At 42.1% G+C, this 24,991-nt stretch overlaps 1 protein-coding gene across 1 annotated transcript; it reads left to right on the top strand.

The window, feature by feature from the left end:
* The first annotated feature begins 423 nt into the window (after positions 1-423).
* LOC140384792 (uncharacterized) lies at positions 424-24,320 on the top strand. Its single transcript, XM_072466782.1, has 6 exons — positions 424-594; positions 4,541-4,613; positions 14,018-14,104; positions 15,378-15,466; positions 20,867-21,055; positions 23,510-24,320. The coding sequence occupies exons 1-6, from the start codon at positions 424-426 to the stop codon at positions 23,819-23,821; spliced, it is 921 nt and encodes a 306-aa protein (XP_072322883.1). The 3' UTR covers positions 23,822-24,320.
* The last annotated feature ends 671 nt before the right edge of the window (positions 24,321-24,991 follow it).

The following is a 24,991-nucleotide window of genomic DNA, read 5'->3' as shown; positions in this document are numbered from 1 at the left end:
GATCCCCTTTGATCAGTCAGTGTGCTCAGCCACTTAATTATATACTCAGTTGTAGATTCTAGTAACTGGTAACTAGATTCTTACAACAAATGTTAGGCTAACTGGTCTATAATTCCTTGATTTCCCTCTCTCATCTTTCTTCAATAATGGAGTGAAATGCACAATTTTGCTACCAAGTGGAAAGAACTTTTACTTTTAAATTTAGTCATGATACTATTGGATCCTGACAGAGTGACCGCAAGGAAGCGATGATGGAGCAAAACAAAAGGTTTAATTACACAATACTACTGTCCACAACTCCATTCCCCAAAGGTTCTCCCGTGCAGACTCACACCTGGGACAGGGTTTTTATGCCCGCAGGGCTCCCCTTGGTAAGGAGAAGCCCCGCCCTCTTAACGGGGCAGCTCGTATTCGTCTGAGGTCATGGGCTTGTTAGACACGGAAAATGTTCATGTTCAAGTTCAACCGGTCGGTATTCAGCCACCCCCTCACTATTACCTAAAAGGAAAGAAAGTGTGTGTGAAGATAATGACAAATAAACTCTTTGGTGTCATTATTATCTTCGTTACTGTTATTTCATGTACATTCATTTTGGTGAGTCTCTGTCCCAGGTCCAGTATTAGTTTCCTTGGAATGTCTGACATACTGACATCTTGCTCTGTTGTTAATACTCAATGATGTGGAGATGCCGGCGTTGGACTGGGGTGAGCACAGTAAAAAGTCTTACAACAACAGGTTAAAGTCCAACAGGTTTGCTTCAAATTGATTCACCTGAGGAAGGAACAGTGCTCCGAAAGCTAGTGATTCGAAACAAACCTGTTGGACTTTAACCTGGTGTTGTACAACTTCTTACTGTAAATACTCGATGCAGAGTAATTATTCAACATGTCCACTCTTTCCTTATTTTCATTGACAACATGATCGTTATCAGTTTTCAAGGAGCCCAATTCTCCTGACCACACTCTTTTCCCCCATATGATTTTCAATAAAATGTGTTGACTTCATATATTTCTTGCAAGTTATTTTCATATTCCTTTTTGACGCTCTTACCACCTGTTTTGTTCCCCACTCTTGTTCTTTATACTCTCATTCGGTAGGATTTGTTTTTTGCTTTTTGTGTGCTGTTTTAAATTTCATACTGTATCTTACCTCTTTAGTTATCTATTTTTGGGGGCGGAAGTAGATCTTGTCCCTTCGGGACAAATTTGAGTCATAAAGTCATTATGGTACAACATGAGGCCATACCAGCTCTTTGTAGAGCAATCTAGAGAGTACTGCTCTCCTGTTCCATCCCCATAGCCCTATAAGTCTATTTCCCTCAAGTAGCTATCCAACTTCCGTCTGAAGTCATTGATTTCTCAGCTCCCACTACCCACGGAAGAAGCAAGTTCCACGTCATAAACACATGAAAAAGTTTTTCCTCACAATCCTGCTGCACTGCTGCCCCAAACCTTAAACCTGGCTCCCCTAGTTCTGAGACAATCAGCTAATGGGAGCAACTCTTTGTCTATCTTATTTAAACCAGTCATTGTCTTGTCCATCTCTATCAAATCTCCCCTCAATCTATCTACTTTGCTCTATGGAGAACAACCACAGCTTCTCCAACTTAACCTTGTAGCTAAAATTTCACATCCGTGGAATCTTTCTGCTAATTCTCTTTTGCATCTTCTCAAGAACCTTCACCTCTTTCCTAAAATGCGGTGACCAGAACTGGATGCATTCCTCTAGTTGTGGCCTAACCAGAGTTGTAATAAAGGTTCAGCATAACGTCTCTGTATTTGTACTCAGTACCTCAATGCAACACTGTCTACCATCTTTCAGTATGAACATTACTGTCTACCATCCATCATTCTGAAACCTCCTCCAATTGTTAAGGTTCGAACATTAATTAAAAATGTTAAACTAAATTTCAGTTTGAGATAGACTCAGGCACTGCAGATAATTCCACTCTTACAGTTTTTACATCCTGTTCACAGTACATTTTAATGAGTGCTCTGTGCAATCACACTTATGCTGCAAGATAGTTTGCTGCATTGGCACAATGATGACTACAGCAGAGTTTCTCTCGTGTAGTTCAGGCACAAAAAGCATGGTTTCAACACACTAACTGTTTGCTTGATCACATCTTGTGTGGTGGCATGGATTTCATTGTACGTCTGCTGTGCACAGTTATGTGTGTGGGTTGCACACCAGATGCATGTCATCAGTGGATAGCCCTCGTCATCCAGTCGCCACTCTGGATTGCCACGGTGGCTGTGTTTTTTGATGATGTCACTGAGTTGTCACTGCATGTAGTTGAGAAATAGAAAGTGGCCACAACACCAGAGAGTGGGGATAAAAAAACATTGCAGGTGATTCTCAAGCCACGACTATAGATACACATCGAACTAGGCAAATACCATCCAGCTGGTTGAGAGTGTATTAGGTGGTATTGCAGAAGAATGGTGTGGTTAACCATGGCAAAGGCTGCAGAAAGGTTAAGGATAGGTTACCTTTGTCATAGTCTCATAGATGCCATTTATGATTTTGAAAAGAGCGACTTCAGTACCTTGGCGGGGGTGGAAATCTGATTGTAGGTATTCAAACCTGGAGTTGCAGGAAAGATGAGCCCAAGTTTGGGAGGCAACAGCACATTCAATAAGTTTGGAGAGGAAAGGGAGGCTAAAGAAAGGGTGAAGGTTTGCAAGGATGAAGAAGGCAAGGTTTTTTTTAGAACAAAGTGATGACGGCAGATTTAGGAAAGAGAGGGACTACCTGAAGAGAGAGAATCGCCAACAATATTAGCAAACAAGCCAGGGAAGGGAGATTGGTGGTCAGTTTAATAGGAATAGAATTGAGAGAGTAGGAGGTGAGTCTCATGGACGAGATGAGCTCAGTGAGAGCATGGGGAGAAATTTGAGCAAAACTAGCAAAAGTTGTGTTTTAGAGTTCGAGCAGGACGAAACAGGAAATTTGGCCTGGGGAGTAGGGAAAACAATGGAAGCAACAGAGATAGCTGATTAAATGGTCTCAATCGAGAGTACTATATCTTAAATATTCCTACATGTAGCTTCGTCACAAGGCAGTTAATTAACTAATCAGTTTCAATTTGGACATATCTATCATATCACAGTATGACATGTCCTCTATAGGATTTGCTCAAAGTAATCTTTTGCTGGCATACAGACAAAGCAACGTCTTGGGATCTTTAAAGTCAAACCCATAAAATATTGGAAAATGTGTAGCTATGCAGACATGTCCATTATAGAATCATATGCTAATGCAAGATTGCCTTGAAAAAGTACTCAATCAATCATTTCTCACCCAATAGTCCACAGACTGCAATCAGCAGGGATAATATCCTGCAATGCATGCTGAAGAGGTTTCTAGACTCCTCATGAATGATTGAATGTTTAAGGAACAGCATTCAATACTTTGAGGAAGGACAGATCTGAATTGAAATAACAACAAAGAAAAGTTAAAACTCTGCCGAATTGTGACAGGGACATATCGATGTTGTCAATTTTTTTCTTTTCAGGACAGTTAATTGCAGAAAAAAGGCATTCCTCTGCAGTCCAAAAATCGAAACATTTGATTTACCTAAGTCTTTGCATAAGTATCATAAGGCAGTCAGATAGATGGAAAGTGATATGAGCGTCAGCCTTAAGTTAGAGAAATGGATTTAAAATGTTCTTGATTTCATCTTTAATATTTTTTCTATCTATCCCTTTTAATTTAATAATAATAATCATTTATTGTCACAAGTAGGCTTCAATAAAGTTATTGTGAAAAGCCCCTAGTCGCCACATTCCGGCGCCTGTTCGGGGAGGCCAGTACAGGAATTAAACCCGTGCTCCTGGTCTTGTTCTGCATTACAAGCCAGCTGTTTAACCCACTGTGCTAAACCGAATCCCTTTCAGTGCTGCTTGGAAACATTTTCAACAAAGACCATGGATTGAACCTTGATGTTCGTTGATCTGCCATGCTTAGTTTCCAAATGGAGCAGTAACTTTGCAAACAAATTTATTGAGGGAATCCTATCTGTACATGAAGAAAGGCAAAAAAAGTACATTTGCAAAAGATTTGTTGGTTTCACCGTGATGAATAATGTGTGATAGTGGCCTCCCTGAATAAAAACACAAGATCAGAAACTGGACGCAATGGGGGATTTTAATATGGAGGAGGCATGGTTTCAGGTGGGGACGGTGGTTAAAGCTGGCCAAACTGTGGGCGCATCGAGAAGTTTGGTTGTACGCAACCCCCGAGATGGATTGACAACTTGCATATTAAACGCTCAGTCAAAGCGTGATTTCAACACACTTTTAATTTTAGCGTCATATCCATGGGATTCCTGGGAGTCCTGAAACTGACAGTTGAAAGCAAGGTGAGAATTGAGGGGGTTGAATAAAATTCAAGGTAACACTGCAACAAATACTCAGTACTCACAGTTGCTTTCTTGTCTATCAGTGCGATAGGGCTTGGGTTTACTCTCTACACTATGGAGGTTTACTGAATCACATCAGCATGGATGGCGCTTTGGCTTCCTTAGATTGACCAATAGCAGCAGCATCCTGTGGAAAACCTGCAGCTGAACGACAATGACGAGGGCAATGGAGAGGTACAGCTTGCAGGAGGTACTACCCACGGCACATTGTGTACAGGCCAGAGGATGAGCTTCTTTGACATGCATGAACAGCAGGCTCAGGTTGTCGCGTCAGTTGGTAGTAATCCCTGCAGACCCCTATCAGGAGACCTTCTCCCTGCTGAACCTGGCCACCACGCGTTATCAGTGCCTTTCAAAATGGAAAACACCCATAACCTTTTTCACCTTCACGTCCTTCCAGGGCTCTACTATCTAGAATCTCCCAATCAGTGGTGTAGAACTGCATAAAGCAGGTGGTTGATCACTTGTTTGCCAGGCTCGACTTCCAGTTGGATAGGAAGTTTAGGGAAAGTCATGGAACAAAGTAGGATTGGTGGGGGCATTGGACTACCTGGGGGCATTCCAGGATGAGGGGTGCAAATCCTGGGGTTCTGGGATGAGGGTGAGCCAACTCCAGGGTCCTGGGGTACTGGACAAGGGTACGGCCTTTAGGTCTCGCTATGTGAGGTGACGGCGGGGGTGGGGAGGTGGGGGGGGGTTGGTGCAGTGGTCAATGGGTGACTCTTAAGCCTGAGGAAAGGTTCATAATGCTGGGTGGGATGTTATCGGAGGCCTGGGGTGAAGAGTCTGAGGCCTCAGGAATCGGATGGAGGCCTGCGGGGGAACGCTAGAGAAGTTGATAAGGTTTCAGTTGGAGTGGGAGTATGATCATGATCACGGGGTGGGGTGTTGTCCAGGCTGGCATACTGGATCTGACAGTCCTCATCTGGGTGTAGCTGCTGGGTGTCTCAATGCTCAGGAACTCCAGCCATCCCCAGACACATTCAAAAAGCTGTACATCACTAAGGCTCACAGCCAACTCGCCAGCTCAGAATGGGTAGGCTATCTGCTTTCCCACACTGCCTCTATTATAACTGGAAGTGGACTGATTGATGGTGTGATTCTGCCCTTTAATACTTTAACCCCTCAACCACACCCTGATCTAAATCCACCCATTTCTTGTGGTTTAAATTCTCCCATGAATGTCTGGAACTATGCCGTGCCTGGTGCAATTCATTATGTTTCAACAGCAGTGTTCTGGGATTAGCTCTGTTAAAGTAATGTTGTGTTTTGTTTATCATTTCAATACTGGCACAAAAACAAATGGGCAAACCTCTGGATTCATCAATCATAGCAACTTAATATTATTAACAAATACAAATTAGCATGCAAGTCACATTAATGAAACGTTTCCAAAACATTGGTGTGCTTTTCAATTTGACTAAACTGTATATTTGGTTGGAAAGAGATAACTGAACACATTAATATAATGCAATTATTTAACTGTATATATAGTTATCTTTCTTTCCACAAACACACAATACAGCTAAAAGCTGTTTTGGCTAGAATTGGTTACAAGTAGTGATGATGTTGTTTCAGTTCTGATACAAGCAGAATCTTAATCGACTGTTCACCTGCTTCATTCATGTTTTGTTAGTCTTTAAACTTTTATAAAGGAACTTATTATTGCACAATTTTAGTGAATAAAATTGGTAAACATATATTTTTTTTAATGGTCCTCATTCAGATCCTTAGTTGTTATTTTATTAATTTCTGTTTTAAACGTCAGACCCTTCTGGATATTATTTCTGCAATCAAATTAATTTATTCCTTTCTCCCATGTTGTATATGCTAACTTCTATTTCCTGCCTGAGAATTGTGGTTTGGTAAGTCAGCTGCAGTCTGCCAGAATTGTTCTGTAATTGTTTATTAGGAGACGTACAACTTGATGCTTAGTTTTAACTTGATTTTATTTTCTGTTCTTCCATATTCAGTTATATGTTTCCTGATTAGCAGAATGATCTCATTCAGCTTATCAGAATCATAGAATCCTTACAGTGCAGAAGGAGGCCATTCGGCCCATCGGGTCTACACTGATCCATTCCGCCCTATACCCAAAATCTAACCTGCACATCCCTGGATACTAAGGGGCAATTTAACATGGGCAATCCACCCACACAGACACGGGGAGAACATACAAACTGCACACAGATAATGACCCAAGGCCGGAATTGAACCCGGATCGCTGGCACTATGAGGCAGCAGTGCTAACCACTGTGCCACCATGCCAATTATAAATTGGTTACAAGGATAAAGAAACCTTGCTTTAATTCTATGGGGTTTTGGTGATACCAAACGTGGAATACTGTGTGCAGTGCCTCCATATTTTAGGAAGAATACATTTGCATTGAGCGAGATTTTACTAGATTGGTCCTTGGGATGAGAAGATTGTCCTGTGATGAGATGCGAGTATATTAGGTCTATATTCTTTGGAATTTAGAAGACTGAGAGACGATCTCATTCAAACATTCAAGGTTGTGAAAGGACTTGACAGGTTAGATACTGAAATATTGCTTCTGCTAGCTGGTGAACCTCAACAAAAAGGGCAGAGTTTCAAAATGAGATGCTGAGGATCATTTTCTTCACTCAAAATCATAGAATTTACAGTGCAGAAGGAGGCCATTTGGCCCATCGAGTCTGCACCGGCTCTTGGAAAGAGCACCCTACCCAAGGTCAACACCTCCACCCTATTCCCATAACCCAGGAACCCCACCCAACACTAAGGGCAATTTGGACACTAAGGGCAATTTATCATGGCCAATCCACCTAACCTGCACATCTTTGGACTGTGGGAGGAAACCGGAGCACCCGGAGGAAACCCACGCATACACAGGGAGGACAGACAGTGACCCAAGCCGGAATCGAACCTGGGACCCTGGAGCTGTGAAGCAATTATGCTATCCACAATGCTACCGTGCTGCCCCCAAAAGATTGTGAATCTTTGGAATTATGGACCCCATCGGGGTTGGGTTGCACTAACATTGAATATAGACATGATTATACTACCTCAGAAAGTTAAAATCTCTTCGAGTAGATCCCACAATCATGGGACTCTTTTATACGGCGGTAGTTGAGAGTGCTATCCTTTTTGGATGTCTCTTGGTACTGTTGTATTCGTAAAGTTGAATTTTTAAGGGTATAGAGATTATTGCATCAGATAGGAAGTGTATTTTATGAGCAGATACATCTTGATGAAATCTGTTCTCAAAGAGTTTTGAAAGTGAAGTGTGTCCTGAATTATGAGAATCACGCCTCGAAGAATTGCTGTTGGATGGGTTCAGGTAAAAGACTACAATCCCTCAGATGCAGTACAAATTGGTTCTTGAACTTGTCTGTGTCCTTCTCCATTCTCCAAAGAACTTTAACAGGAGGTTAATGAATGGATCAGGACGTGCACTCATGATGGGAATCACTGACTGATTATTTTAATGTACTGTAATAGTTTTTAAATATATTTTAATCAATGTTAGACTCCTGTGATAAGGTAATTTTCTGTAGTGTTATTATTCATTTGTATGTAATTTTTTTCAGTGAACAAGCAACATACCCAAAATGAATTTCTGTATGGACAATAAATTGACAATTGAGGGGGAAAATCATATGTATTTAAGACTGAGATAGCCAGATTTTTGGTCTCTTGGGAATCAAGGGATGTGGGGAGTAGAAAAAACTCCCTACATCCGAGGGAGAGCAAGCCAAGATCAGCTTTGATCAGATTGAATGATGAAGCAAGCTTGGTGGGACATTTGGACTTCTGCTTCTGTTCCTTATGTTCTTATGTCGCCCTGGGCACAATCCTGTAACTTATCATCATGTCATACAAGGCTTTGATATATCAAGATGGAATGTCACAGAATCTAATTTGACCATTCACTTGTCACTTCATAGTAGAATTTTTGCCCTGGTCAATATTTATTCCTCAATCAACATCACAATAAAATAGATGATATGGTCATTATCACATTACTGTTTGTGGGGGTTGCTGTGCCCACATTGCCCTTCAACAGCGACTACACTTCAAAAGTATCATAGTTTTGGCATATAATTAGACCTTGAAGCCATCAAACATCCTTCCAGAACAAGGGTTGACTTAAACGCTGTGTATAAAATGTGAAGAGCAGATGTGGTTGTGGGTGGTAGCCATTTTATAATGTAAAAGAAAAACTCAACACTGGAGTTATAGCCCTGGGGTTGCCGCATGGAGGTGTACCACATTCTGGATTCTTACAAACACAATGAGAGGTTTTATTAGGGATGATGTTCATACAATCCAAGGTAGGGAACTGAAGCCCGTGCAAACATTCTGCTGACATCACTACAAATCATGTGACACTTCACCAGCAGGGATGTTTTCTCTGATACATAACACCCCTCCCCCTTTACGTCTTTAGTGCAATAACTTAACATTTATACAACAGACTTATGCATTATCTCTATACACATATACAACTTAATAAGACAATCTCTCAGGTGGACTTTGATTCCTTTTGGATTGTCTTCGGCGTTCTGGAACCTGGATACTCCTGACCTTGGAAGTGTCTTCTGTTCCATCAGTAGGTGGCACTTCCTGGGAGGTTACTCCAGTGTCCATCTCTATAGGTATTGCAGGATGGTACAGAGCTGACTAGACGTGCTATATACCATCTCATCTTAAGTTGGCCTCGAACACCATTGAAGTGAACCAAATCTTGTGACTATTTCATCTAGTTTCTCAATGGTTTGTTCTGTCGCCCTAGATTTGATGATCATGACCTTTGGCCATTTAGAGTGTGCACCCACAATTACTAAGAATAGGTAACCCTCTAGTGTACCAGCATAGTCTGTGTATTCTTTTCCACGGCTGTATCGACAATTCCCACGGATACAAGTGATGAAGTGTTTATTACTTTTGCACAGTATTGATATTGCTCCACTTTCTTTGGTTTGAGCATCTAATCCTGGCCAAGAAAACAACTACATGCCAGTTCTGTCATCCTCACCACACCAGAATGTCCTTCATGCAGGAGGGGCTCACCCTCAAGGACTTTACGCAGTACAGTAGCATCGTGGTTAGCACAATTGCTTCACAGCTCCAGGGCCCCAGGTTCCATTCCCGGCTTGGGTCACTGTCTGTGCGGATTCTGCACGTTCCCCCCGTGTGTGCGTGGGTTTCCTCCAGGTGCTCCGGTTTCCTCCCACAAGTCCCGAAAGATGTGTTGTTAGGTAATTTGGACAGTCAGGTGTGTCACATGCGCGGCCTCTGCAACCCAGATTCAACCCTTCACCAGCAAGCAAGTTTTCTTTGCTCACAGTTGCGCCTGATTTTTGTTCTTAACACTGATGTGTTGGGTGTTCTGGATCACATACAGGTCACCAACACTTGAAGTATTGCAACACTATTTTATTAAAAGGTTAACTATTTAAACATACTTGAACTGTGGGTAAATACAATACCAGCTTTAACTAAAGACCTTTGCCTTGTCCTAACCTGTTGATGCACTCAGCACATGGTGAATGTCTGTGTTGCAGGTTGTGAGCTCTGTGCTCCGAGCTAGCTGCTACTCGAATGAGCGGGAACTCTGATGTCCCCTGTCTTTGTAGTGCGTGTGCTCTCACTGGTGATTGGCTGCGGTGTTGTGTATGTTGATTGGTCCCACTGTGTGTCCATCAGTGTGTATCTGCACCATGATATACTGATGTATATTATGACAAACACCTTCAGCATTGGCGGCCTGATTTGCCCAACGTGTGAGAGAGTCCAGTCCCGAGAATTTTTCTCCTCTTTCAACGCCATCTCCACCAATTTTGTCGTTCAGCAATTCCGTTTTCTTGCCTTAATCCTCGTTGCCATGTTTTTTCCCCTTTTGTTATATCATTGAGTTTGTCGCAAGAGAAAATAAATGGATACCTACAAACACGATGGGAGTGTTTTTTTAAAGATATTTTATTCCAAACGTACACAACATTAACAGAATATACTGTCCATCAAAACATTGTCAATAGTTTGTACAGTTTTTCCCTTTTTAATCCCTCCCCCTCCCTCCTTCCGTGACAAACAGCTCCTCAAATAAGGCCATGAACTGCCTGCACTCCACCTCAAAACCCACTTATGACCCCCTCAACTCGAACTTGATCTTTTTCAGCCAGAGAAAGTCATTCAAGTCCCCCAGCCAAGCCTCCACCCCCAGCGGCTTCTCCAACCCTCAATTCAAAAGGATCCTTAGCTGGACAATCGGAGACATGAAGGCCACGACATCAGCCTTCTTCCCCTCCAGCAGCACCAGTTCTTCCGAAACCCCATAGATTGCCGGCCTGACCTCAGCCCCCACTATCCTGGATATTGTCCTGAACACTGCTTCCCAAAAGCTCTCCAGCTTCTCGCAGCCCCAGAACATGTATATGTGATTCACCAGCCCCCACCCACATTTCTCACATGCATCGGTCACCCTCTGCAAGAACCCACTTATCCTCATCCCAGTCATGTGCACACTGCACCACCTTGAACTGAATCAAGTTCATCCTCACGCAGGAGGAGGTTGAGTTCACTCCCAGCATTGCCTCTCACCAGAGTCCCCATCCTATCTCTCTCCTCCTCCCACTTACGCTTTATCCTCACCACCTGTGTCACGTCCTGCTCCCCCAACCTTCCATATATGTCCCCAAACCTGCCTTCCCCCAAATCATCAAGCAGCGGCAGTTCCTCCAATAACGTGGCACCTGCATATACCTAAACTCACTGCCCCTCAGCAGCTCAAACCTCTCCCGCAGCTCGTTCAGCCCCACAAACCTCCCCTTGGAGAACATATCCCTAATCCACTCCAGCCCCTCCTCCCTCCACTTTGCAGACATCCCATCCATCTCGCCTGGCTTAAACCTGTGGTTCCCACACAGTGGTGTCAATACCGCCATTTAATGCAACTTGAAATGCCTCCTCAATCTATTCCATACCCTGACCGTCGACTTCACCACCGGACATCCCAAATACTTCTCGGGACTAAGGTAATGGGGTCGTCACTAGGGTACTTCGTCTGTACCCCCTGATGGACTCCTCCTCCAACTTGATCTACTCTGCCCCCTCCCCCACACCACCAATGCCTCATCATCTCCATGTTCACAGTCCAGTAATAATACATCAGGTTTGGGAGCGCTAACCCCCCTTTCTGTCTCTGCCTCTGCAACAGAGCCCACTTCACCCTCGGTACCTTCCCCACCCATATTAACTCCAAGATCAATGCCTACCCCTCTGCCATTTTCACAATTGGTGCTGCGCCACAGATCTCCTCCAATTCCTTAGCCAGGTCCCTCACTGTCTTTTGCCAGGTCTGATAGCCAATAGACATGCCAATTCAGGGGAGAACTTCGTTTCTTGCCGTTTACTCTCCAGTTTTCTGCCGAAACTACCCAGATAGTGGGTGAAAAGCGCCAAAACCAACGCCTTCGAGCCGAAGCTGCCCAGCGTGCGACCACTCACTCCATGACCATCGGCAGAAGTCGATGAAAGGTATTTTTAGGAATGTAACTTATACAATCCAAGATGGAGAACTGAAGACCACACAAATACTGTGTCCCTGCGTCTTTGACACCCGACCAATTGACAGAATCTCTTGGCATCAACCCTATCAAGCCCCTTCAGAATTTTGTAGCGTTCAATAAGACCAACTCATCCTTCTGAACTCCAGGGAATATTAGTCTCTCATCATGGGACAACTCCCTGATTCCAGGAACCAATTTACTGAGCCTTTGCTGTACCTTCTCCAATGCAAGCATGGCCTTTCTTAAACGTGGAGACAAAAACTGCACAAGGTGCTCCAAATTAAGTCCCAACGAAACACTGCACAATTGTTGTAAGACTTTTTTGTTCTTGTAATCCAATCCCCTTGCAATAATGGCCAATATGCCATTTGCTATCTTAATTGCTTGCTGCACCTGTAAGCTAACTTTCTGCGTTCCTTATACCACCCCGGATATAACTGAAATTTGGGTGTTATTTCTTCATAGGCACCTTTTTATTTCATCAATTATATAGAATCTGAACATGTGTGAAACAAATAAGCTGCATTCTTTATGTAGGCCACCAGGATGCCTATTCCACACAATACCAGGATTAGCACTGTAACACATTATTAAACCACCACTTCATTCCATCCTCATCATTCCAATGGTTGTCATGGACATGCATACAAACGGTTGCAGGGAATTTGTTGTTTGGCATGGTGTTACATTTGAAAATGATCATAGGCTTTAATTTTGTTCCTTTGGCCATGTAATCTGTGAGTCTTGTTTTCTCATGTCCTGTTGTTTTCACTCAAACTGTTTTTGAAACTTTCCACTCCACAGTTTGGCTGCTGGGCCCATCAATATTCATGCATGTTACATCCATGTTGCCACTGTGACTTAATGGGTGCTCATGCTGTTGCCACTGCCTGATGATAAATCACTAGAAACCGGTAATTTTGGAATGAAGGTCTTTTGGCATCTCTGAGCAATCTTGGTCTACTGCTGCAATGTTAGACAGACTGCTTTGTTCCATTAAGCAGCTACAGGGCAGCTGTTGCAATGAAATCTTTACTGGATTCAGGATTTGATTTAATGCACAAGTGCGCATGTATGCGTTGCATTTCTGGTGATCGTGTAACCATTTTGACGATTTTGAAGGACCCATTCCGATACATACTTCTCAACATCAGGCCAGTGGTTGGTCCTGTTTCTGATGGCACACTTGGTCTTGGGCACCTCGTTCAGGTCGGATTCCTTCTTCCATTCTCCAACCTGATTTTCACCATCCGAGTTAAAGTACAGTTCTTGGGAGAGTTGGCACTCGTTGTAACCTTTAGCTTGTAAACAGCTTTCTACTTCATTTATTTTGCTGGAGGACCTACTTCTGTTTGTTACTCGCCAGGCTATGATTGGTTTGCTTAGTGTGTCTGTCTTAAACTCCTGTGCACCTTCTTCACAACACAGCCCAAATCGCCTGCTTGACCCCACGACTTCTTCACAACACAGCCCAAACCGCCTGTTTGTCCCGCGCCTTCTTCACAACACAGCCCAAACCGCCTGCTTGATCCCATGCACCAACATAGAGTATAAGGTAAGTAAAACATGCATTTCTGGGGTGAAATCTTAAGGCCAACAACTAATGTGACTGTAGAATTTTATAGTTGAAAAGGTGGAGGTGGAGGGGGGGGGGCTGAGTATATTCAAAAGCATGATTTCCATTTCTTTCTCTTTTGTTCTTCCTTTCACACTCTCTCCCCCCCTCTCATTGGAATGAAAACAAATTTTGTGGGTCTTCAGATATACAGCATACGGTAACTATTTTATTCCTAAGGGCTGCTGAACCAAATATAACATTCTATTCTGTGGTGTTGTGGAGCTGGCGTAGAATCTTCAATCAGAAAACCAAATAATGGAAGTAAGAACCTATCTAAAGTTTATATTAGAATGAAGTATTGTGCAGACTTGTGGCATTAGTCTTTCATATGGCATATTTATATCACATGACAGATCATATTTGTGGAATTCAAATTTTATCTTTTCCCTTTTTCAATATGTTTGTGGTACTGTTTTCATTGTAAGTTACTTCATGGCGTATCATTCCAAACCTGATAAGGGAAACAAAGGCCTGCTCCCAGACTTCTATCAAAGTACTTCAGCAACTCTACTGTGAGTTTTTAATCTTTTGATTAAAACATACATTTTTAATCTTTTGATCTTCATAGTAAATCATAGCGGCTGTCTGTTTTAGTGGTAAAATGCATGTTGTTGTAAGCCTAATTTAACACCTTGATAACTGCGCATCCACAGCCATCTGGCATAGAGAATTTCAAAGATTCACAACCCTTTGAGTGAGGACATTTCTCCTCATCTCAGTCTTGAATGGTCGACCACTTATCCTGAGACCGCGACCCCTTCTTCTACATTCTCCAACGAGGAAGCACCTAAGCCCTTCCAGAATCTTATATGTTTCAACGAGATCACCACCCATTGTACTAAACTCCAGAGACTATAGACCCATTCTACTCAATCCCTCATAATGCAATAGCTCTTTCATCACAGGAATCACTAGTAAAGATTCATTGCACTCTACGTATATCCTTCATTAGTTACATAAACTGTACATAATATTCCAGATATGGCCTCACCAAAGCCCTGTACAATCACTGAAATTACTCCTTACTCATGTACTCCAACCCCTCGAAATAAAACCAATATACCAAATGTCTTCCTAGCTGTTTGTTGTACCGGCATGTTATCTTTCTGTGCTTTGTGTCAGAATAGCTTTCAAAGACAGTCCACACAGATTTGTCAACAGCAGGTCCCTTCCTTTTTGTGGTACATATACGAAAGGGGATAGCCTCACATTTCCCAAATTCAACTCCATTTGCCATCTCCATGCCCATTCAGTTGACATGTAGCCACTTTGTAAACCCTGTGCTGACCTCACAGCTTACTTTCCACGCAGATTTGTATAGTCATCAAACTTGGATACATTACATTGCTTTCTTCATCCAATCCATCAATGTTAGATTATAAGTAGCTGAGGTGCTAATATTGATTCCTTACATTCCACAGTAGTAGAAATGTGTCAACTCGAAAATTACCTGTTTATTCCTACTGTTCTCTGTCCCTTACTTCCAACTCCAATAGCCGTCATTTTGTATTGAATGCCTTTTGGAAATCCAAATGTCCCACATCAGCTAGTTACATCCTCGCTTACACTTTTATCAACTTTGAAGAGAAGTAATTTAAACAAATTGCTTTTCAAATAGAGAAATTAATTATCGCAAATTGAATTTTCCGAATGCAGAAATCAGAGAAGTTCATATTTTTACCCATTCTTAATTATTACTTAATATGAGGAAGCTTTAAGAACAGAAAAATATTTCTTTCTTCTTGGAATGTATTTTACTGAAATGTATTATTTGTATGATTGCAGGGATAAAGGATTTGACTCATGAAGAGAGATTGAGCAGTTTAGGTAAATACTCGCTTGAGTTCAGAAGACTGAGAGGAGACCTAATTGAGGTATATAAGATGCAAAAGGGGATTAACAGGGTCGACATCTAGATCAAGAGGTCATAGTTTTAGGCTAAAAGGTGTTCAAATTCAAAGCAGAAATTAGGAGGAATTATTTCACTCAAGGGGCTGAATTTAAACAAATTTAAGAAGGAGATAGCAAGGATAATAGTATGATGAAGGGTTATGGCAAGAGGGAAGGAAGATGGAGATGAGGCCGAGATGAAATCAGCCCTGATTATATCCAATGGTGGATCAGGCTCCAGGGGCTGAATTACTTACTCCTCCTCCTAGTTCTTATGTTATCTTCTTATGTATAACCTGTATAAAACTCATTGAGAATATGACTTGGTAGTTAACAAGGCTACATTTTCCACAGCTTCAGTTCCCTTCACCTGTATATCCTCAAAATGTCAGTGCCCAAATTTCAGCTTACCTTCAGAGCTCCATTATCCTGTTTCTCGCAAATAATTGATAAGGGTAAGGATTTAAATCTATTATTACTAGTTGATCCTCATTATTACTCTTTATGATGCTGCAATATCTAGGACTTGAATTTGGTTTCCATAGCCACTGGAGATGGAAAAGTGAAAGCTAAGTACCCTTTTAGAATTCCTACAGTATAGAAAGGTCTGTCTAGTCTGCACCAACCCTCCAAAAAGAGCACCCTATCTAGGCCCCCCATCCCCCCTGAACTCCACCCAGCCTTTGGAGACTGAGGGAAAATTTAGCATGGCCAATCCACCTAACCTGCACATCTTTTGGATTGTGGGGAAAACCAGAGCACCCGGAGGAAATCCCCCCAGACACGGGCAGAACGTATAAACTCCACTCAGTCACCTGAGATTGGAATTAAACCCATTCCCTGGCACTGTGAAACAGCAGTGCTAACCATCATGCTACCGTGCCGTCCAGGTGATTTGCTGGTTTGCGCTCTGCCATCAGTCTTTCTACTCAACCCACGCAGTTGAGAACACATCCGAGAAGGATGCTCAAATGGGTGTCCCCTACATGCACTAAAAGCAACTGATACAGCATTACCCTGATATCACAGGTGACGTGGCACCCATCTACAAAATTGGACCATGTAGATCTATGAGACAAATCTGCACATCACTCCACAACTGCAAGATGGCCTTTGCACCTACAGTATTTCAATCATTTCCAGCCTTGCAAATTCCAGTGCACCTTCCCTTTAAGAGGGATACACTGACTTTAGAAGCTGAAGATTAGCTGAAACACATGCTAGACTCACATGCATTTAGACCCCCTATTCTGTGTGTGGTCAGCCAGCAGTATGGACCATGCTGGACTGCATTCCACAGTCATGGTAGTAAGAGGGCAGCATGGGGTTTGTGTGCTGCCTACCTCCAGTGGAGCTGGCATAGGCAGGTTGCAAATCGTGTCTCTCACATCCAATTGATGCTGCAGACAAAGCTTTAGCCCTTACACATATCCTTCATTTAATTAGTTTGCCATGTCATCTTTTATTGATACAGTTTCTTTGTTCCGATGTCTAGTGTAATCTGGTGCTTCTTAATTTCTCATAGCCTTCAATCAATGACTTTCCTTTTGTATTCATACATATTACCAGCTTTACATTGAAAGCAGTTTGTTCAATTTGACTAGGTTTCGTTTACCGTAGAGAATCCATCACATCTTTCTTTCCGGACACTGCACGGTATCTGTTTCATCCTCTAGCAGCTGGAGCTATCTCTGGCTGTCTAAATCTAACTGTCCTAGGACTTATCATCATCATCTGCCCCATTTCATTCCTTTACTTTTTCATCGTATTCTTCCAAATCTGCAAATCCTGTCGCACAAGCTCGTGCTATTCTCTACTTTCTCATTGTGTTGACATCAGATGAAGACACACTCTCTGGTATTCTAATTCATTTTATTCCAATACCTCAAAATTGTGGAAGTCGTTCAACAAAATTTAAAAATAGCTGCAGAGGCAGATTCTGACTGACAGTCTCCCACCATGATCCTGACTGCAGGTCATTTCATTCCAGAGGTCCAGGGGGTGGTTGGTTGGATACCTGAAACCAGTAGATAGTGTCAGGAGGCAGTGGTAGTTTTAAGTGATCTGTGGGTGTATTAGAAATAAGGTATACATTTAAGTGAATTTGACTTGGTGTTTTTGTGTAAGAAAGGGTAAAACTCTAGTTAGACTCATGTTAAATAAAGGTGTTTGCATGCATGTGGGCTTTTGGTTTCAGTCCAACCTGTGTCTGTATTGTGCTGAGAGAGTGTACAACGTGAAAAGTAAACATGAGCTTGGAGAAACAATGAGCTGTTGCTTAGCAACCAGGGGCCACTTTTGGAAAGACCGACCCTGTGATTGTGTTCAACTGAATTCATAGCAGACGGAGCTAGGAGTCTAGAGAGAGAACAGCTCTCTCAGCTCTGGCAGAAGCAGAAGCAGGATAAGGGAGCTGCAAAAAGCAGACTTTCCAAAAAGACACCAGAAACTAAAGAAGAATTTTCCAGCCCCCCCCCCCCCCCGCCCCCTCCACCCCCTCCACCCCACCTTTAAGGCCAAATACAGGCAAAGGATGGAGTCAACCTCCCAGAAGCAGTACTATGAAGGCAGGACTCCATCCACCTCAGAACCCCCGCACCCCACCCCCGAGTACGATCCTGGAGCAGATCATAACAGTGGCTAGGATACTGAACAGAAACCCCAATATTTTATTTGTAAGACTGTGAGAAATGGATACCTCGCTCCATGAGTGATTTCACGCAAAATCGGGATATGATGTATTAAAACAAACATTATTACTAACACGGTATTAAATTATCTTTAACATCGCACAAGAAAAATAGCTTACAGTTACCTCTTAAACAATGCTAATCAATACAGTGACACAATAACCCTTAACTGTTATCTTTACTCCCACTCAAACAACAAAATCATTTCAGCTCTCAATCCACTTTCAATATAATTAGCAGACCAGACATATTTGCTTTACAAAGATGTTCTTTGAGACTGCTTTAAAGAAAAGACCTGAATCCTGTCAGAACAATGCAGAAACTCTGGCAATATTTGTTTCAGCTTGTTTCAGCTCACGTTCCAGCCATACAATTCTGCTGCTTAGAAAGAAACTGCTAATCCGCTTACAGACATATCTTTAACTGAACAGCAGTGAGAGCAGATGCTTAACTTCTGCTCACATCCCAATCTAAAACTCAACCAAACTGCTTTTCTGAAAAATGTCTGGTACCTTAGCTCCTCCCATTAATTACATAATCTTACCAAGCTGAAACACAATGTATCTAAATAACTCTGCAGGGAACCCCCTTAATTCAAACTAAACTCCATTAGCCCAAGCTTTTATGATGCTTTAATTGCACCTTTTACTCCCAAAACCTTTCAACCCAGGATTCTTTTAAAACACTACTGCATCAGTCATGCACACACTAACGTAGACTTTAACCCTTACTGCACCAAATACTTATAATACAATATATCTGAAATTCCTACATTCATCCCAGCCCCCCACCCCACATCTTCCATAACCAGTGGACTGCATCTACGGCAGTGACTGTCCAGTGAAGAGGTACTCTTCCTGGCAGCTGTGGCCTCTTTTATTGATCAACATTTTTAAAATCTCTTCCAGGGCCCCTCCATCCTAAGGTACCCCTGAATTCTCCAATCTACATTGGCAGTTTCCATCTCTGAGAGCGGGGCTGTTGATAGTTATTGCTGGAAGGCATTGGGAGAACCACATACCAGCTTTAATTGGACAGAAAGCATGCACTTTGGTCACCAATTAGCCCAAAATCGCTACGGCATTGGACATCGACGTGACACAGAAGTGGGATCCAGATATTCACTGAACGTCGGGGTTCCAATTCCAGAACAAAAATTCAGCCCATTAACTCTCCCTTTCATCCTATAATTAGGATTAAAATCAAAACCCAGTATCACTTAATCACTGCTCTCAATTTGCTTGACCTAGTGCCCTGCTATCTTCAATTTTGCTGGTATACTGCACCATAAGCCTTGCCCCTTTATCTTTAGTTCTTAACCGATATGGTAGCTTTGCAAGGAAACCAAGGAGACAAACTGGAAGGAACGAACACTCATGGTTTTCGCTGATCAAAGTAGAATTTAATTGGGCTGTCATTGCCCACTGCAACTTTCCACAGCCAAAGTTCAATCAGTAAGCATGTCATTTTTACTTAAGATTTATATCTGAGCCCATCCAGTTTTAATGCAGGTGAAGCATAGTTCCAAAACATAGCAAAATAATGTTTTCTGCTTTATCATTGCAGAGCTCAAGGTCTCACATTATTTTGTATTTAATCTTTTATATCACATCTCAGCTACTGCAAGACAGTTTCATTGGTAATTCTTTTCAATGGGTACTGCAATTATACCAGCCAATATCAGCTTGCACACCATTTTACAAATTTTCTAATTGATGCTGTTTAGCACAGGGCTAAATCGCTGGCTTTGAAAGCAGACCAAAGTAGGCCAGCAGCACGGTTCAATTCCCGTATCAGCCTTCCCGAACAGGCACCGGAATGTGGCGACTAGGGGCTTTTCACAGTAACTTCATTTGAAGCCTACTTGTGACAATAAGCGATTTTCATTTCATTTTCATTTCATTTCTCCCCCTTTTAATTACATTTTCAATGCTTGCTGGGCTATAGCTGCACAGGTGCCTATCACCCATCTATACCCAGTGGCTAACAAGCTTTGGCAGGCTTGATGATTATAGAGAACACCGCAGCGAAGCCTCATTCCCCAATACCTTGAATACATAATTTCTAGCAGGGATTAGGTGCATAGTCCTTGACTGATTTTCCTGCTTAACCTGGGTAAAATGACCAATTGTGACTACTGTTATTACCACAACAGCTAAGATCTGATAATCTATCAAAGCTCAGAAACCAGTCGAGGATATTCTGATCAACATGCAACGTATGTGTTGCCTTTAACAATTAAGCAATTGGTCTGTCATTGTTTACAAACTCAAATAATTTAACTTCTATCCCCGATATTTTTTTAATGCCCTTTGCAAATGAATAATAATCTTTATTAGTGTCACAAGTAGGCTTACATTAACACTGCAATGAGTTACTGTGAAAATTCCCCAATCTCGGCGCCTGTTCAGGTATACTGGGGGAGAATTCAAAATGTCCAATTCACCTAACAAACACATCTTTCGGGACTTGAGAGAGGAAACTGGAGCACCCGGAGGAAACCCACCCAGACACGGGGAAAATGTGCAGACTCCACACAGACAGTGACCCAAGGCAGGAATGGAACTCGGTCCCTGGCGCTGTGAAGCAACAATTCTAATCACTGTGCAACCATGCCACTCTAACATAATGTGAATCTTCAATGTGATCTTCAAAATGCAAAGCTCTATTAATTGATTCTACTTTGTCTTTTAGGTATTACACATCAAATTGAAAAGCAAGACAACAATGTGGGGGTCAATTCCCCAACCTCTGATGCTCTCTCCCTCAACACATCAATTTCCCCCGAGTGTTACAGCCAGGAGGGGGCACAATTTAAACAACCCTGGTTTCTCCTCTCACTACGTATCCATAAACAGAAGAGCGTTTTTGATTTGCACCTTTGTAAGTGGTGATGTATTTTCCCAAATCCTTAAATATGGAGTGTTCCAATCCTCTATGCGCATAGCAAACTCAAGATAGGTTAAAATAGGGCTAGTTTACTTCAGACACACAAAACATGGGAAAGGGGTTTCCCAATGTTCACCCCTTTTTGCACTCATCCAATAAAAGAGGGATAAGGGAAAGAATGAGGTACAGGACCAGATCACAATATCAGTACAGGTTATGGTTTTATATGAGTTCAAAATCCAGAATCAAAAGTCTAGTGGAATGTTTCTTCAGAGGGTTGACTGTGGCAGGGTGCTCCATTTTTCCAGAAGTGAGGATTTCCACAAGGAAAAAGAGCTCATAGAGTTGAATTAATTTTTAAGGCATCAGTTCCAATGTTCCAATAGTTCACAGTGTAATTGTACCTGCACAGAGCTTTTTCTGTTGCCACCTGTTCAATGTTAAGATGATAGTCAGCAATAGGCTATTTGTCTGGAGTTCCTGTGCTTTTCGAAGGTCAAACAGAAAGCTAAAGATAAAATCTAAAGATAATTAATTAAAGGATTTCAGACAGCTCAATTCTCAATCATGTGACAATGTGGTCTTGGGTTGACTGACAAGGCCCCTGGTTGAAATCTGTGGTAAACCACTGTTAGTACATTATATGTATTGTGGTAAACTGTTACTGTATTACATGTATTGTGGTAAACCACTGCCTGATGGCTCCGCCTCCCCTCGGGCTCGGTATAAAGGTGGCCGACCTCTGGCCTTGCCCCAGTTCGAGATCAGAGGCCAGGAGGCTTTCTGTTTAGCTTATTAAAGCCTCGGTTTCGTTCACTACTCGGCTTGTGTTGATTGAGGGCACATCAAAACCCATTGTGTTTTGGAGCAGATAATGTTTGGCCACTAACCCCACATTAGATATTAGGAGTCACAAACAGCTGGCTGTGTCCTTGGAGACATGTTTCTGGTGGTCGGAATTCTTCTTTAGAAATGCAAAGAAGCTTTGCAGTTCCAGGAAGGGGCTTTAGCACCATAATTTAGAGAGCGCGAGACCCAGCTGAAGGTTAAAAATTTATCTGGTATGAATCATAGCTATTCAGGATAAAGCCTTGTACATTTAAAAAACTAAAAATTATAATCGCCCGGCCGAAATAGATATGTATTTGTATTTTCTTTCCCATCTCAACTGGACACTAGCCTCCAAACAATCATGGTCCACCTCCCGCCCCACCCCTCCCAATTCCTGGAGCCTTCTAAGTCTCAGTCCCTGATCTCTGATTATATCCATCAACTTCTGATCGTCCTTCCCATCAACTTCTGATCGTCCTTCCTATCAGCCTCCAAAGCCTTGGACTCTCCCTCCCTCGCCTAGAAATCCACCCAACTGTATCTTCTAATCTTTGATGCTCACTCCCCTCACCCCTCCCCAAACCTATAACTCCCGAGTCCTGGCTACCTTAACTGAGGGTTGTTACTAGCATCATAAACATCTGATATTAGCTCTCTCTTTATAAGTTGGTTGTTCATGTTACACCAGAACTACTGAAGTGAAGTCTCAAGACCAATATCAGGGCTGTGTTGGCCCTTGCCACTCGAATGAAAGGAAGCCACTCTTGTACCCCAAATTTCAACATTATGGGTGGGATTCTCCGTCCCGAGTCCGGCTCACTACCGCTGCCAGTGAGGATGGAAACGTTGGCATCAGCCAAATCTCTATTCACTGCAGTGGGACTGGAGAATCCTGCTGAAGTGAAGGAACGGAGAATCAAAGTTCATAAGTTCATAAGATGGATTGCAATCTTCTCTCATCCCTGACTTTCCTTAGTTCTTACGTCATCCAGTACATGTTGCATGACCGGCAGATATATTAGACTTTCTCTTTCACAAATAACCTATGGTTAAATCTGTACAGATCCTGAATTAAAATTTTGTGGAATAGCTATGAAGAGTGAATTAAGTTTACTGGAAATTCAACTAATATGGTAGTGTGCAAAGATTGAATGGAGTGCAATGTAGTAGTACGCAGTTCAGAAAATTCAAGTTATGCTTAAAGATAAATTTTGCCAAGCTCATTTCACCCAGAATGAATTGTCCTATCACTGTCTGTTGGGATTACCTCTGGGTAGTGTTGCTGAAAGAACAAAGATCAGTACAGCACAGGAACAGCCCCTTTGGCCATCCAAGCCTGCGCCAACTATGATGCCTGTCGAAACTAAAACCTTCTGCACTTCCTACCTTAAAGCAAGCAAACATCTAAACAGAAGGAATGTTAGGAGTGGGTGTAATTTTACTTGTATTCTCCTTGCATCAGACTCGTACTTAAGTTATACTTTTTCCAGTTGTGGTATCAATGCTGAAGCAAATTACAATTTAGACCACTTTGTTCAGCTTTATTAACTTGCTACAAAATGTGATTGTAGCAATTAAATCACTGAGGTATGATCAATCAATGTTTAATTTGTACAGAACTACAATTACGAAGGAAGAAGAATCTTGAGTGTTCTTGTTGGATGTCTGCTGATACTCAAATCGCTACATTTGCAGTTTGTCCATTTGATTTTTGTCGTTTTTAATGGATTCAAAATAGTGCATTCTGCTCTGCCACAAGGTGGTGATGGGGCTGTAATACAAAAAAAGTGCAAGTTATGCTTCACCACACCCTTGCTCTTATGTAGCACTGCTGCAAGCCTCGCAGACACATGTCATAGCTTGCACCCACTGCTGGCTTTTCCACTATGTCAGGCGCATCACCCAAACAATTTACACTGCACTCAGTGACACACGTCCCTCTCTCCTGGAGGAAAAGGTGGCACATATTCAGAGTCAGCAGGAGCTAACCATTGGGAGACAGGCATTCTGTATATCCTTACCACAATGATGGTTGCCATCTTATTCCTATTGTACAAGGCAGATCTAATAAACTCACTTTTTGACTCTGGTAAACACTCAATTTTAATGGGCTGTTTGACACTTATGTTGTATTTCCCAGAATGCTGAAAGAGGGAATTAAAATGACACCATTTAATTAAAGCCTATAAATAGTCTTGCAAATGCACGCACTGTCCAACTTCCACTTGTGAATGCTTTTATGTCAACATTTATTGTTTAAACACACTGTAATTATTTATGATGGGAACATCCAGCATAAAAAAACTTTCTGTTGTGGCATGATGCAGGCTTTCTTCTCCTTGGGACACTATGGCATTTTTTCATTCTCATTCCCCAGGCCATGGTCTTTGACTTCCTTACTATCCATTTGGCATCTTCACCTGCTCTTTGCAGCCAAGCTCCCACTTTTCCTGCCTCCCCAGGTTGCACTTCAAACATTTGGCCCTAACTAGGAAATGGTTTTGAAGTGAAGGGCTGGAGGCCAAGTGGGGGGATCCTAGAGAGAATCACTTCCAATCCTAGAGAGAATCACTTCCAATCTTTCTTCCAAGGCCAAAATGAGATCCAAAAAAAACACCGGATGGCCTTCAGCAATCCCCGGATCCCTCCCTTGACTTTTACCTCCTTGTTCTTGCCCCTTTCTTTTACCATTTCTCATTCTGCGCATTAACCTCTTCATATTCTTTGTGTTATGATCCTGATAGAGACTAGTAACATTTTTTTTAAAAACCAGAAATCCAAAATCCTGGCTGTTGACAAAAAGAATGAAGCCACGTGATCCACGATTTAAATCAGAAAAATAAATACTATCCAAGAGTCAAACAAATCAAACTCGAAATACTACCTTAGGTACTCTAAAACTTAATTCAACATAAGTTAAACATGAATTAATGGGCACATTGCAGTTGAATATCAACTATAAATCATACATTACATGGCAGATACAATTAAAATAGATCTTGCAAATTGGGCAGCATACAGGCCATCAAACCAAATCTCAGAACCCTTCAAAGTTCTGTATTACGATCATGATTTGCAGCTCCTCTCTTTCTAGAAGTT

The sequence above is a fragment of the Scyliorhinus torazame genome, chromosome 10 (genome assembly GCF_047496885.1).
Source record: "Scyliorhinus torazame isolate Kashiwa2021f chromosome 10, sScyTor2.1, whole genome shotgun sequence".
Classification (NCBI taxonomy): Eukaryota; Metazoa; Chordata; class Chondrichthyes; order Carcharhiniformes; family Scyliorhinidae; genus Scyliorhinus; species Scyliorhinus torazame.
This window is presented reverse-complemented; position numbering and strand designations above follow the sequence as displayed.

Coding starts and splice junctions, on each gene's coding strand:
- LOC140384792 (XM_072466782.1), top strand. CDS start 424: ATGGGCTTGTTAGACACGGAAAATGTTCATGTTCAAGTTCAACCGGTC. Junction 4,614..14,017: donor AGAGGTACAGCTTGCAGGAG/GTACTACCCACG, acceptor TTTCATTGTAAG/TTACTTCATGGCGTATCATT. Junction 21,056..23,509: donor CGTTTTTGATTTGCACCTTT/GTAAGTGGTGAT, acceptor TAATTTGTACAG/AACTACAATTACGAAGGAAG.